Raw genomic sequence first — 16,387 nt, 5'->3', positions numbered from 1 at the left:
TCGGAGAATGCCATGCAGTTTATTACATCACGTGACTCTAATCCATTTCACAAGACCGGTTGGGCATATTTGCTTTTGTGCACCTCTTCTGGCTAACTAATACATGAGAAACACTAATCCTACCACGAATCTCTTGGTGTACTAAGACACCTCAATCACATCTGCGACCTTGCAGCTGGCTGCATTGGAGCACCTGTGACTAGTCTGCATGAAGTAGTCTGTAAATTCAATTACTGACTGAAGAGCTGTGAGCTCTTCTTAGACGAATGCTCGTTGTTCGGCTTCTGTCAGTGCACGGAACAACTACGTAGTCTATCTTTCAAAAGTACCCGGATAATCCCAAAGCGCAAACATCAGCGGAAACGATTGGTTGTCTTGACTTTATACCTGTTATCGAATGTGAATGCTCACACTGGGTTACTTGCATTGCTATGGCAAGATTTAACGACAAGGACCCCTTTAGTTGTTCGACGTTCTTTTCCCAATGTAACAACGTTCAGCTACAGGTACAATAGAGTAAAGGTGCTTGTACAACGTTGTACAACTTGTCAGAGTGCTTGTACAACGTTTGCTGACTGAAATACGCGGAACAACGAGTACGGGTAAGCATCTAGCAAAGCTCAAAAGCCTAAGTCCCGCCTACTACCATCAGCCCCTCCTACTGTTTGTCACAAGAGCTGACCAGAGTCGACGAAACTCGTATTTCATGCAACTGATAGACACCTTCACAAGCAGCGGTTTGGTGCTGCTCTTGCAAAGTGTAAAGAAAAACATCAATGCAATAGCATGAGGGAAACAAATTGCCTTCTAGCAGTGGAGCTAAATGCACAGGAGGTTCAAAAGTCCGCTCCCAACCAGTAAGGCACAAAACCATCTAGACAAAAATCGTCTTGCCTGCACCCTAGATGACAAAAAATTGCCTCCAAAACAATCAGCGCACACCTGAAGGCCTGAAGATTCATACAAAAGCGCCCGTACTTCGTAGTGAATGTACTTACCACACACCGTGCATTTCAAGATCAGTCATTTCCGTCCGTTTCATCATCCCCTCCTGTGCAAAAGAAATCACGAGACCAACACAAACTGCTGTTAGTAATCGACTAAGATACACTGCATCCTATGCTGATCGAAACAGAGTAGCTGGTCATCTCATTTTCTAGGACGAAATTCACGAAGTGAGGCGCCATGGCGGTGACAGCATCAAAGCACGTCCACTTCCGTCCCTCTCCTACGAAACTCGTCCTCTGTTGCATCCTACCTATTGTTGAATTTATGCTCCAAACCTCCTTTTCACTAAACGTTGCGACAATGGAGAAGAAAAAGCTCTGGTGGCTACACAGATTATCAGTAAAGTAGTTGACATATCAAGCACCCGAATACGGAACATTGTAACACAACGAGATGCATATAATCTGGGTCTTGTTTTGAAAGATAACGCGTGGGCTGTTTCCGTAGACTGTGTGGCTGTAGTGGAAAATGATAAGTTGTGAACTGAGAGCAAGACAATCCCTTTACGGCAACTTTACAGTTGCATTTCTAGTTTGACAGACTGAACTTCTTGTCCGAACGTTCTCGTACGCGATCGCATAAACAAAATGTTTGGAAATGTCCGATGTCTGACCACTATTATGGGCACTTGGGTGTATGATGCTGATCTTCTCACCATTCAACTCTACCCTAATGATGCACCAAGGAACTTCACACCTGTTAGGGTTACAGGTGATGGTGACTGTTTATTTCATGCTGCGCTACAGTTCTGTGTTAGTTTGATGGACTGGACCAGACATCTTGTCCGAACGTTCTCGTACGTGATTGGGCAAACACCAAAAATGTTCGGAAATGTCCATGTCTGACCACTATTTCGAACACTGGGTGTATGATGATCTTCTCACCATTCAACTCTACCCTAGTGATGCACCAAGGAACTTCACTTCTGTTAAGGTTACAAGTGATAGTGACTGTTTATTTCATACTGCAAGCTTGCTAGCTAGGCAATGAAAACGAGTACTCAGCCTGCAGAGAAAAGCGTCGCCTAACAGCAAGAGCATTGGCTGAAATTGCTGTAGTTTACTCAGAGCTGTGTACTGAGTGAGCAGAGTCATGTGATTAACAAGAAGGATCTTCTTCTGCTACAACCCTTCTGAGTCAAGCACTTGATTCCGCATCTGCCAGTATTTGTAACGAATCACATAGACATGGTGTCCCCTGTTTGCAAGCATTTCCTCAGGCTGTTGCAAAATCAATGTATGAAAAAAGGAACCTATGCCAGTCTACCAGATATATGTGCGCTAAGCAGTGTCAGGGTGTCAGTTTGCGTATGATCTACCCGTAGCTTGGTTGCCCTGCTTACCGCCATTTCTTAGACAGCACCTTCTGTCCTAGTCCGTTTCAGAATTAAAGTCACCTCTGCAGTCACAACTGAAATTGGGCTGCTGACGCGTAACCCTAGAATGGATTGAGGTCATAGGGGTATCATTGGAAAGCTCTATGTTTGCTTTATTCAATTACCCTCACCTCTCATCTGTAAGATGCTCTTACACCGGAGATAGGTCGAGTTATGTGATGCTTCCGGTAAAATAATGACATAAAAGGTGGAGTCTTGTCAATCATGTACCATTCTAATTGCATACCTACTGTATTTAGATTAGTATGTTGTCCTAAATAGTAACTAAAAACAGCTTGAGAATGTAATCTGCACGCTAGGTACAGCCACTAAGACTCTCTATCGCTTTCTACAGCCCTGTTGGCTTTGTTCTGATAGTTTACTGGGAAGTTATTGAAACAGCGGTAATGAGACACCTCTATAACAATAGGGCATCCCGGTAAATTACAGGGTGTTAAGCAACTACGCTACTCCCCAAAGCCAGAAGTGACTTTAATTCTGAAACGGACTTCACTGTCTGCATCATGTGGTCCTCCTCTTCTCCAAGTCAGATGACTGAATTTTAGTAATGCACAGACCAGTTTGTTCCTGTTCTACTTTCTGAGAATACAAAAAATGAATTCATCCAGAGCCAGAAATTGCTCGTCTAGGCATGGTCACAAAAGGGTGTGGCTTTTCCAGTATTAATTAACTTGGGAGAGTAACTTAACTTTCACTCGCCATGCGTGAGTGTTTCTACTAGAGTGCGTGCAGCCCCTCCATGCTAGAAAATTGCACACACCAAAGCTGAAAGTAGGTTGTTAAGTTCATTTCTCAATGAGATTGCAGAGCAAAAGCTGCCACCTGACATCAGTGACCACTTTAATTAAATAAATGAAAGCATCGGGAGTGCCAATGCCTTAGTGTGCAATCAACTGGGCATTCAATGTTCAGTAGGACAAACACATCGGCAGCTAAAACACTGTATACTGCGCATGGGTGCATTTGGGCACAGAGAATCACCCATAACTCAAGAACGAAGCTACATCTTGTAAATCCATGAATGCAAACATCACTTCTAAATCCAAGAAAACATCATTTCTTACCCAAGAAGCCCATTTTGCCATTAAAACCCACCGTGTCAAACAGATAAAGCGGTAACACATGCACACTGAGAAATCATCCAAAGTTTTATCATGCAAATTCGTGAGGCTCAACACACAACAGTATCAATTCTGACACATAGAAGCCTTTTTTGTCATTAAAACTTACCAAATTAAGGCATCCCTATTAGGGCCATTTACATGCTGACCTAACCTCTTGCACAGCTCCTCTTAACGCGCGCGTAAGGAGCGGAGAGGGGGCAGTGCCCGCACGCTAAAGAGGGTCTGTTCAAATCTGGCAGATAATTGGGAATGGAAAAGGAGTGACTAATGCCTGAGATTTTAGCACGTGCCTGCCTCGAGTGATGGGTAGCTATTATGTCACTCGACACGCCGTGAAGCTGAGACGTCATACGTTCGCATTGTTCCGTAGAGGCTACCAGATCTGATCATGTAGTTCACTAGAAGGGGACAAGAGACTTGAGGAGATCGAAAAGTAACAGTAGGTCATTCCCTCATACAAGGGTACTACGAGTCTGAGATTCAGATCTCAAGCTAGGGCGGAATGCGAATGCCGTTCAAATGGTCAAGGTGACATATGTTGTACATATTGGTGGTAAGAGTTGACCCTACTTCAGCGGTCCGTAGACCCTAACCCCAGCAAGTTTTTACGGCTCAGTTATGACTCACAAGCTAAAAGTTACGTGATGACGATGAGGTGACCCTCTAGACTAAACAACCAGACTCACAAGACCCAGGAAGTTTCGCAGTTTATGAATCACAAAGTGAAACTTACATGATGCAATAGAAATCTCTGCACCAATACATGTACAACGTACGTCACCTTTACTACTTGACGCATTCCATGGTAGCTTGCCATCTGAATGTCAGGCTCTTACCCTTGTATGAGGGAATGACCTACTGTTACTTTTCGATCTCCTCGGTCTCTGCCCCCTTCTAGTGAACTACATGATCAGATCTGGTAGCCTCTACAGAACAATGCGAACGTATGACATCTCAGCTTCACAGCGTGTCGAGTGACATAATAGCTACCAATCACCCAAGGCAGGCATGTGCTATGTGTGCTAAAGAGGCGACGTCAAAGGTTAGTCACTCCATTTCCGTTCCCAATTATCTGCTGGATTTAACAGACCCTCTTCACGTGCGGGAACCGCCCCTCTCCGCTCCTTCCGTGTGTGCGTTAAGAAGGGCTGGGCTGTTCAAGAGACTAATGCTGGCTCATAGCCTCATAATGAGTAAATATGCATGTGATATGCAGAAAACTAGAAACCCAAGAAATTGTGATTTTGAAAGGCACCAAGATCATTGCTATGCCAAGAATAAGAATTTACAAAGCACAATGGGTCAATGCAAACAGAGAATATAAATGAAAGGATGCCAGTAATTACAATTTCTACTTGTGCATGGGTCATACATAATTTCTCGGATAACACGTCTGATCTTAATGAGAGTTAACTGGACAAGTGGTAAAAGCAGTCGAACAATGTCTGAAGACAGACCGTAATTTTGAGCTCTGAACAAAAAGTCACATACACACAAAAATTTCTCCAATATATTAGCATCATTAATAAGCTCCCACCTGAATAGGAATGTGACACATACGGTAAGGTATTGTCATCTGTGTGAAACCAATATAATACAGGACAACCTACCACTACGATAATCCATTTATTAAGTTGACTTGGCCTTACCTCAAGACCCTATTTGTCAGACAACACTAATAAAGAAAATACTTTAAAGCTTAGTATGTTGTCTAAATTTTTCTCTTCAATAATGTAAATCCACAAATTTTCGTGCGCAACTATTCTCGTACATTTGACCAGAAGACCTTTCTTATGCATTATATTTCGTATGGGCTCTGATGGACAATTTTATTTCACTCTAGTACAGTAACTGTTTCCTTCTGTATGTGCGTCAGTGTACGTGATTCATGAGTTCTAAGCGAAAGAAAAGTGTTATCCATGCCTGGCTCACGACAATAGATCAAAGAGAACTACTACCACTACCAAGGAGATCGCACGCCGCATCCAGAATCCAAAGAGGACGTCGCAGTTGTGTAGACAATGCGCTGGATCGAGATCACTTGGCAGCCAAGCGCAGAAAAAGAGAATAATATCACGTCTATGACTACAAGACTACTAGTCTAGGCTGACCATTGCCCAAGTTGCTGAAGAATGTGGACTTTTACCAGGGCACGCACTCGAGCTCGTCTGTAAAAATTGCTGAATCACAGAATCACAAAAGTAAACAGTTCAATCAATCCGCAATGCATATCGAAAACAGCTACTAGTACCGGACTGACTGCCTGAAGAAATGGTACAACTAAATATTCGCAGAAAAAGCTCATGACAGCTAGACGCCTTCTTGGACCGTCATTGGACGAAAAGTGATGACTTATTGCTTGCATGCCTTGGAAGACAGCAGCTGCGTTGTCAACTGAAGCGCAGTGTTGGAGTGCATATTACAACTAAAGCCTGGTTTACAATATAACGCTGACGACACTCGTGAGAACGCTGGCGAAGACGCCGAGTAGGTGTCAAAATGCTGATGCTGACGCTGTGCCATTTACAATATCATTTGATGAGTGTCAGCAACAAGCCACTACGTGCATGCTCATCATAATCGTATACCAGAATACAAAAGTCTGTGATTTGGTTTTCATTTCCTCCCGCACCAAGTTGTCGTGGAGACGCTTCCACATTTTTTGACAGCCTGCTGCTGGGAGCTCGTTTTTCCAATTATTTTTCTTGCGCCTCCCATCTCTAAGCTAGAACTGCCACAAGCAGCCATACCTATACTTACACACATTTGGTAGGCTTCTCTTCCATACTTTACTTCCAGTTGTGAAAAACAAACTTTACACTATCATTCATGCGTAGAGGTGGCAGTTTTGTCCCAACAGGTCCAACACTGATATTGATATAGTATTTGGTCACACAAACAACACATTTGGTGGGACATTGCCCGATGTTTTCCACACTGCACACACACACACACACACACACACACACACACACACACACACACACACACACACACACACACACACACACACACACACCAGGGTTCCAGCCAGGATTTTTGGAAGGCGTAGCAGTATGGGCAGGGCACATAAGTCTGACACGTAGGCATGACATGTATGCGTCTGTGCTGGTTTGGGGAAGTGGTTTAGGATGCCTACTGTACTGTACAGTACCAGGCTCTAGGAATCTGTCTCATTATTACCAGGCAACAAATCCAATTACAATACTATAGGTATGCATTAGAGACTCATGAATGACAAGTCTCCATCTTTTCCCTCATTATCACTCTGTTGATAAACGTTTTAAAAGGTAATGAACAGACACTATCTAGCTAGTCCCTCCCCTTCGTCATAACTTCTGGAGAGAGTGTGCACAGTGCGTGTGTGGCGTACAGCACCTATTACATGCGTATCCAGTATGTTGGAAGCATAGCGGGCCGCTACGCCCTCACATGCCTGGCTAGAACCCTGTGCACATACGCAAACACACACATAATTTCACAAGCATACATGTCGGTTATTAGCAGCATAAGACATAAAATTACCATTACCTTGCTTACTAATGAGGATCTGAAACTGTTGTTGGTCTGGCGTGGTACTTTGTTTCTGTCTTCTTCGAAGGTTATACCTTGCACAATGATTAGACTTGATCCTACTGCAACATCTGCTTCGCCTTGTTTTCCGTTTCAAAGGAGTTTTCGGGAGCAAGGTCTTGTGAGATCTATAATAAATTAAAACATGAATTCAAACAGTGAGTTGAACACTTGATTTACGGATTAATTAAGCAACAGAAACATCCTTCTAAGTCTGATGTTTAGCTAAGTTTAGGTAAACCACTAAACCGCCAAAAATTTGTTTGCAATGAAGGAAGGGACAGCCCTCTATATTCAATTTTTACTGCATTAGTCATTGGCAAGGAAAAGTAAAAAATAGTAGCCAACAAGTTCATCAGCCAGCCTGCCACCTACCCCAGCTGTGAGGAATGGTTTATGATAATCAAAACAAGGTTCAGCAGCACTCAAATACAGTACAAACAAGCAATATGAAAAAATTAGTGCATTAAAGGGTGACTGCAATGTAAAAATCAAAATAGATTTTATTGCATTTTTGTTATTTTTAAAGGGCCACTGCAGTGCAAAAATCAAAAATTATTTTATGCTAAAATGAAAGATCTACATATGTGTAGTCTAGAAAAAAATATAATTACATTTTTAGCACGTATTTTGAGAGAATGAGAGCAGTCCAAAGCTACTTCTGCAATACTATTTCCGGAATAGGGCGGTGTTAGCACCTGACGTCAGTGGAGGCAGAGGAATGCTGTCATACGTACTAATTAGTATGGCGAGTGGTTCAGAAACAGCACGTTGGAGCGACCTTGCTACGCATCGAATTCAAAACAACATCATAAGTATATTTTGGACATAGCGATCTTCTATGCCGTTGCTTTTGGACTTTCCACAACAACAGGTGTTTTATTCATACAAGAGCCCAAACCACTGGTCTCCCATTTCTTGCCTAACACATAGATAGTAAGGCATGGCAGACATAAGGCGTGGCGGCGTTAGCCAAGGGATGGCGGGCCACCACGTCTTGAGATGCCTGGGGAGAACACTGGAAATATTAAAATATTGTACACAAAAATTGTGAGGCAAGAGTCACTGAGTGCACCCTATAGTGGCGACACGACGTCTGTGTCGGGTAAATGAATCAGGACACTAGTAGCATGCACCATGTTCGAGGCATGTCTTGCATGAAGCGGCAATTTTATCGAGTATCCAATTCTTCTTGTGTAATTCCAATTCACAAATGCTACGTAACCAACTACTACATACCTCCAGCATTAAGTTCCATGCCCTTGTCACATAAAGCTGGCATTTTGAAAAGCTGGCAATTTGAAAAGCTGGATGCAAACTCGGGATGTAACGTAGAAAACTATATTTTGGAGCTACTTCTTCTAGTGACATCAGTTCTAATATATAACCTAAAATGCCGAGTGCACTTCCATTACTAACTATACACTGCCGCTACAGCTGCACTCTTCCACCCTGTCTAGTTCCTTAGAGATGACCTCATTTTTTACATGCGGAGTGCACAGGCGCTTTCAATCACTTGATCTACGTGACGCTACTATGTACGCCCAGTCTGTAAACGCTTCCATTACACCATTTTAATAACCTAAATGTTGTGTACTTTCTCTACGCTATGTCATATCACGCGATGAAAATGGAAAAATCACTACAGTACTACCGCGCAACATGGCCTCGGAGGAGCAAGGATCCTCATGTTGGAACTTACCGGTTGAGTAATTTCCTATATCACTAATTAGATATCACGTTTCATTTAATACACTAACGGAAAAAATCTCTACCGCGCAACACGGCCTCGTAGTACGGATCCTAAGTGCGCAATTGAAAGTCATCAAAATCTCTAGCTTGGGACAAAAATTATAAGGGGCAACATTCGTGTTTCTCTTCAATATGAGTCAACCAACATTTTAAAGTAAAGAATTAGAGTCGGACGAGAGGTGCAACGATGGTCACGTTTTTCAACTTTGGATCTTAGCAATGCATGTGCTCGGTGTAAACGACAGTCCAAATGCAAGAAAAGAACACCAGCGTAGACTTTTGTCAAGAATAGCAATGTACACAAGCGATCATTGCGGTCACCAGTTCTTCTACATAGCGCTTGCAATTGCCGCTTCATCTAGCTAGGTTAGCTAATTTCTCAGAATCTGTGTACAAATTCTTATCCACTCGGACGTTACTCAAATGTGACACTCACCGTTCACAATGCTTTAGTGCCTCGCTCGCGTACATCTCCACGAACTCGTTGTGAAACGACCAGCGTTCACATAGCTGAGCAAAAATGTCCTCAGCCACAAGAGCAGCCCATACACATCCTTGCTGACAATCAGAACAACACCCAATGTCATTCTGGAAAGAACAGCGCACGACATTCTTGTCTACAGCTTCCATAACGAAGGTGCGCGCCCGTATATTTTCAATCCGACCAATGGTTGAGCAGCAAAACTGCCCGGATACTCTATCTCTATTAATATTAAATCTTGTCACATGAGACTATGACTCGTTTCAGTTGTGGCGAACGGATGTTGACGATGACAGCGTGGTTTTCCTTGTGGTCACTGATATCCACTAGTCCGCGGTCACCGTGCCTGCAATCTACCCAGTACCCTATGGAATTGGCTATAGATAGTCATTGATCGCCGTGTGGACTACACAGAAACATGTATCCTGCTGAACTCACCTGCTGGGCTGGTGAGCGCCCAGATGGGAGTAAACCCCACTTACCCATGTAGGGGCAACGACACATATTTCTTTTACACATCAGATTCTGGTGCAGTTCCCATGGAAGGCAGTCAACAAACACAAATAAACAAACAAACAAATACATCATGATCAACACACTACCTAGCAAAGATATAATACGACTTCAGTGTCTTGTGTAGAGCTACAACATCTGTTTACTGTATGCTGCGGTTTTGGTTTTCTAATTTGGAATCTTGATTCTAGAAACATTATTCTTATGGTGTACACAGTACGTACGAGAGCACATTGATAAAATTGCTTTATCCGGGTCTTAAAAACATGTTGTCACGTGATGATTTGGCGCTAGGGCTATGAGTAGTTCTTCTGATAGGCGAAAACACCGATCCTCTAAGAGACAACTTCCATGTCTTCCTGCTTTAATGCAGGCTTCATCGTCCTCGTCGTTACCTTTGTCGCTGGTTACACAGTCAGAAGTCTCGGAGTCTACTTGTCATGAGTCTTCCAGTTTCCATTCTTATCGTAAGTCATCTTCCATACGACACAATGAAGGAGAAGACTCTACTGTGACTGTGGCGGTGAGAGTGAGACCGTTCGGCGAGAGGTTAGAACGTCACTTCTAGAATGATGACTACATTGTAATGCACTGCCATGTTGCGTTTTTTCAAGTGTCGAATCTAATTTTGTATCTGTGAGTTGCAAAAATTTGTAAAATTAATGTGATGAAATTGATATGATTAATTAATTTAAATCTGTAGATTCTTTTAATTAGGCAGTGGTTATTTAGCTGTGACCGGCTACTTTGTTACCTATGCTATTTTGTGGGCAGTCTCTGCTGATTGGATGATATTATTACACCCCCCTCCCTGACCTCCAAGATCTGGACACCTCCCTAGACCGGATGCTTTTTCCAGTGCATGTCAGGTCTTGGGACTCCGAGGGTAAGCACTTTGGCAAGAAACTCCCATATAAACACTCACTTGATGATGAATTCTCAAGCCTGTCTTGACTATTGCGTGCCAGTGTGTAGGAGAATGCGTATGTAACTGTATTACAAAGTACATGTGTACAAAGTACATGTGTACATTACAGTGTAGTACAAGTGTGTACTGTACACGCATACTGTATGCAGACCTGGTATGACGTTCACCAAACATGTGTGTTGGAGCACCACCCTACTTCAGTCAAGTTTGCCAGCTGGTGTAAGCTGTCAATGTCACAGACATTGAGTTGATTTTAGCTGGTTTCCGAGCCGCTGAGTTTTTTATGGAAAGATGTTGATGAATCAACTGCTTTCTACACACTCATGAATAAAATTGTGCTCATGCCAGTCACAACTGTTTGCCACACTTCTTGTGCTGTTAGACCACTTTCTTACCTCCTGGCTTTTGAATTCGTACATGCTTCTTACGATGGAATTTTGGGTTTACTCGTTTTTTATTTTGCCAAGATTGGTCTTATGCTGCTTTTGGCAGGGACAGAAAGAAGTGGATTGCTCTCAAGTCATTGCTTTCTAGACCTCAAAAGTTGTAAGGTGATCTGATTTCTCTTTGGGAGGCGACAAAGTCTGAGTGTCAGGTTTTCCCTTTAAAGGAGAACTCTCACCAAATACTAAAACTTGTTGAAAGAAAGATGCAAGGCCTGGTATCTTCCTGCAGGAAACCTACGGTCCAGACAGCCACAGAAACAGAGAATCGGAAACGAGTTGTTCAGACAATTCCCCGTATGTATGCAAAGTCTTACTCTCTCGAAGTAACTACTTTAGGTTTAACCATACCAAGTGCTCCTAACGCACCCAAAATTCAGCGAGACATGATCTATGAACTAATCTAGGAAGGGTCTCCTTCTGAGGTTGTATTGCCACAGTCGATATTTGCGTGATAACTTTGGGGTCCCAGTTTGCTTTAGTCAATAAATCACAACTTGACACCATATGTCTCACAATCCTTACCTTGAAGTGTGCACAGAAATTGGTCTTCCTTGCTAACCAACAATCAGAGTTATGCTTATGCCACATACGGGTACTAAACACGTCTATGCAGGTAATTTTAATGCTTTATTTCTTCGTTACAGTAAAAAAACTTCTGCAGTAAACGGTTGCAAAGGGTTGTGTCATGAAGTGACAGCTTTCATCTGAGAAATAGTTGATTTTGGTGAGAGTTTCCCTTTAATACCTTCTCAATCTTTAGATGCAGTCTCGATTTACACATAGCAATGCAAGAGATGCAGTTTGTTATACAAGGGAAGGTTGTTTCAGCATTGCTATGCAGTCGCTCAGTTTAGCAGGAAATGCTCCTCATGACGATTGTTTGGCTTTCAATGAGCTGCAATGCCACTGTCCATCTCACCCTCTCTCAGTCTGGAACCAAGATGTCACTTTTTTGCTTTAAATTTTAGAGAGTTCAGTCCTATCAGCTACCGTATTGTCGCAAATAAAAGCCGTGCTTATACATGTATATGTATAAACCAAATTGGAATTTAGGCTAATATTTAAGACAGGCTTATACTCAAGACAGGCTTATATGCCATTCGAGCATGCTTGCAGAAGCAAGATTAGTTAAGATATATAGACATGACTACCATGAGATGTCAGTTTCAAGAGTGTCAGTCAAATCTTCATCATCATTGTTGGTGTCATTGAACACTGCACGAACACGGCCGACACATGTGCACTTGCACTTGACCACGTGCGTACGTGTACTGTATGTCTTGAATAGAAGATCGGCTTCTAAACGAGACTGGTTTGTATGCTGCACAAGGTCTTCGATTTTTGGCTTTTATTCGAGAGCGGCTTGTATTCGAGGTCGGCTTTATTTGCGACAAGATGGTATCTGTGTATTCCCTCGTGGCTCAATCCCAGGTGTCTCGAAATTGCAGTGTCGATATCTTCTGGATGCAGTTGAAGGCTCAACCGCTCCTTTTGTAGGTGATTGCTTACAGAGTCTCACGAAGTTTGTTTGATTTCTCCTATCTGGCCAAGCAGATGATTGCATTGCTTCTTGGCTGCTTCACTTTCAGCTCTATACAAACAGCAAGGACTTCATCTGATTGTTGTGTGTGAAGAGATTCATCAATTAGTCAGTTCCTTGTGCTACATAGCAGTAGACTGTTGTGTCTGAAGAGATTCATCAATTAGTCAGTTCCTTGTGCTACATAGCAGTAGACTATCTTTGCAAGGTGTCTTTGTCCTTTCTGGCCAAGTAGGAGTTTGGTGTGCCTGGCGGTCTGGAGGCTGCCATTCAGTCACTTTGCAGTTTCACTGAAGTTTATGGTGACGCTCATCCAATGCTACTCTGTGCTGTTTAAAAGTTGATTTTGATATAAGTGCCACGGATCTTCGTTTCTTCATCGTCTGTGTACAACATTTCCAGACATTTTTTGTTTGGGTACTTGGATGTGCTGGAGAACTTCTATTTGGAAACGTTTCAATGTTTCACAGCAAGGGTTCAGCAAGGAGACACCGTATGACCTCTCTGTTTTCTCATGTAGTCTTGGAGTTGTTGAAGGATGTGGTTGACCAACTTCACATACCTCTGAATCTTTGGTACTTTGATACTTTTGTTGGAGATCGAAAGTTGGTTGCTCAGTTCTTAGGGATGATCTCTCAGGTTGGTTCTCATGACAGGCTATATGTCAGGGAGTCCAAGTGCAAGGTATTCTGGCTGTCTGGAAATCCTACTTTCAAGAATTGTCTGGTTGTTAAGAGTGTAACTGATAATCATCACTTTCTCTGGAGGTGCCCACTTTCTTGGATTACCAAGTTTTGGTTCAGCAGATTTCTTCCATGAATACATAGCCAAAAAGGTCTACCTCTTTAAGCTAGCTTACGCATTAGTGACCATAGTTTTATCTGATGGTTGATCATGTGGGATCCAACGGATTAGGAAAGAAACTCTTTGAAAACGATTCTCTTTAGTTGAAGATGTCAGGGCTGTGACAATTTTGTTTCAGATGCAAAATTGAGTAGTGGAAACATCAGAAATGAAGGAAAATTACAGAGGTCTTAATTAAAATGTGTTTACTGATGTAATGTGAGGACTTATGTAGGTTTAAGAACACATTTGAACATGTTCTAGTGTTGTAAATTCACTGTTTATTGTTGTTGGGTAGAGTTGTACATGAGCGTAGCTGTGTCATCTAGCTAGATGAAGATGCAATGGGCAAATTGAGACCCTAAGTGACATACTTGATTTTAGTGCATTGTCTACAACCTGTTATGACTTTCCATTTAATGGCAATGTTATAGGTTTTCATATTGTAACAGCTGATTTTATGATTGGGTAGTTTATAAGTTTGTTGTCAAGTTGATTTGTCATTTGATAGGGAGTTACAGTTATCTGCAATTTGCTGTGTTCGGATGGATGGGCCAAGGACAATTATAACATCATCTAGCAACCAAGAACACATTTTTTTATATGACTACTCTTTCTGGTCATTTAATGATGAAGGTGTACACTTCATTGATCAGCAACATTTGTATGAAGAGCTTGGTTTACCACTTTTGGATCGGTCATTTGAGGGCTACAACACTTGCCTCTTTGCATACGGACAGGTAAGTCTGCACCTTCTATGTTTTGTAAATGGTAACAGTGAACATATATGTTTAGACTGGATCTGGAAAATCATACAGGTTTGTATTTTCCTCATTTGACTAGTTGAGAAGGCGCTGTCAGCAGTAATGTAGTGTTTCTTAACTTGTCTGTGGCAGCTGCATGTTTGTCTTCCTACTACTTAGTTTGCTAGCACTAATATAGTTTCTGTAATGAGTGTGAAACAAACAGTTCTTTTGTTTGCAATAACTATACTCAACTTGGCATCTAGCAATGAATAAAGCCTGGTTCACAGCACACGCATACATGTTCCCAATATGCTTTCGCTGCCATCCAATCCGGCTGTGTGCACCAACATCAAAGGATGCCTCTGTCAGAGCGCAGTGACGCACAGTGGAGTGCAACAATAAGATCAGTTCTATTTCTATGCGCTTGACTGGAACCGTTGTATAGGAAATGCCATTTACAGTTCTCCAATCATCGAATGTGTTTAATTGGTCTTGAGATGTCGAGTGCGATGTCCAAGAATTCAAGTCAAGGACGTGTCATGGAGAGCATTGAAGACCTTCTAATAGAAGCTGTTAGACAGCTTCCTTGATTGTAGGTCGTCCAAAGCAAGCCCTACAGAGACGCCATAGCCAGAGAGAACACATGGCGCAGAGTTAAGTGGCTATAGTCACGTTGCTAGCATATTGTCACGTGACAGTTACTAGCTAATCTAATTATAGTCAGGAATCAACAGTTATGAGTTTTTCTTAGACAGATGTTATTTGGGGAATGTTGGACACTTTAGTTGTAGTAAGAGAATGTTTATTTGGTCATATACAAGTTAGCAGATGTACTAAGGCAGTGCATTTGTTGATGACTATGATGCAGCATTTTGTACAGCAGTCGTTTGTTGTAGTATCATGGGTGAGGGGGAGGCTGTAGGGATCATTCCTCGATTTAGCAAGGACTTGTTTGAACGTATCAAGCTTCTTACAGAAATGGAGGTCAGCATTATGGTACATTTTGTTAGTGTACTTTGAGTTAGTCTTTGTTTATAGACTGTTTACAAAGTTACTGTCAGCTTTTATGAAATTTACAATGAAAAGATTCATGATCTTCTGAGTGCTGTCAAGAAAAAGAAGACATCAGTAAGTATTTACAGTGTTTAGTTAGTGTGAGTTTTATAATAAGAAGTCACCTTAAATTGATATCTGTCTGTCTGGGGCCGTGTTACAACTGGCTAAAGCTAAACTGGTTTAAAGATTGACCTGTTTTTACCTGCGCTAAACCTGTTATAGTCTAAACCTAAACCTATTTTTATAACTTGGTTTGTAGTAGGTTTAGCTAGTGGTGTAGGTTTATCTGTCATGTGAAAATAGCATGAGTACTTGAAGGTGGGCTCTGACACCACCATTATGATGTGATCTACTTTATTTGTTGGTTGGTATCTATATATACGTATTTATATATAAAGGAGAGCTTCAGTCTGTCTGTTTGTGTATCCGTCTGTATAGCGTTTCTCCAAAATGGCGAGCCACAGCACCACCGTATTTTGCTCATGCATGCTGAATCGGTGGAGCTTGACAGTGAGGTTGTTGTCATCTTCCGGAAGAATTCTGGGACGACACGATTTCCTGATCATCAAACTTGCCTCCACTCGCACGTAATTTTCTCTGGAATGACTCATTACATCTCCACCAAGTTTAAACTGCCCACTTGAGACTTTGGACAGTATGTGCAGAGTGTGTCATTTATTGCTGGCAACGTTGAAAAAGACAAGATATTCATAATATATCCAGATCTTTAAGAATATGCCTACCTTCATTTGCCCGCGTACACGCGTCAAATAGCTGCCTCGTTTAATACACCTGTTCCTGCAATGGCAGCAACGTCTTCGAAGTGATGTTCAATGAGACTGTCGAAATGGCTGCAAGACGAGACGTGACATGGTATATATACAGGGAACCGATTATGCGGGTGAGTACACAACTTCATGTGACTTCCAAGTTTCTGCAACTCTGATGACCAGGAAATTGGCTGCTAATTTCTTGGAACGG

The 16,387-nt window shown here is 42.1% G+C and overlaps 2 protein-coding genes across 2 annotated transcripts; one reads left to right on the top strand and one right to left on the bottom strand.

Annotated features, from left to right (window-relative positions):
* Window positions 1-6,920: 6,920 nt before the first annotated feature.
* LOC134191677 (uncharacterized) lies at window positions 6,921-9,490 on the bottom strand. The gene is made up of 2 exons (XM_062660296.1): window positions 9,290-9,490; window positions 6,921-7,229 (listed from the first exon to the last, which is right to left on the bottom strand). Exons 1-2 carry the CDS (start codon window positions 9,481-9,483, stop codon window positions 7,007-7,009), a joined length of 417 nt encoding a protein of 138 aa, XP_062516280.1. The 5' UTR covers window positions 9,484-9,490; the 3' UTR covers window positions 6,921-7,006.
* A 637-nt stretch (window positions 9,491-10,127) lies between these two features.
* On the top strand, window positions 10,128-15,997 carry LOC134191581 (kinesin-like protein KIF14). Its single transcript, XM_062660203.1, has 6 exons — window positions 10,128-10,396; window positions 14,116-14,344; window positions 14,400-14,422; window positions 15,247-15,334; window positions 15,389-15,478; window positions 15,845-15,997. Exons 1-6 carry the CDS (start codon window positions 10,146-10,148, stop codon window positions 15,995-15,997), a joined length of 834 nt encoding a protein of 277 aa, XP_062516187.1. The 5' UTR covers window positions 10,128-10,145.
* The last annotated feature ends 390 nt before the right edge of the window (window positions 15,998-16,387 follow it).

The sequence above is a fragment of the Corticium candelabrum genome, chromosome 15 (assembly GCF_963422355.1).
Source record: "Corticium candelabrum chromosome 15, ooCorCand1.1, whole genome shotgun sequence".
In the NCBI taxonomy this organism is placed as follows: domain Eukaryota; kingdom Metazoa; phylum Porifera; class Homoscleromorpha; order Homosclerophorida; family Plakinidae; genus Corticium; species Corticium candelabrum.
The sequence above is the reverse complement of the archived record's forward strand: the minus strand, read 5'-3'. Positions and strand labels throughout refer to the sequence as shown.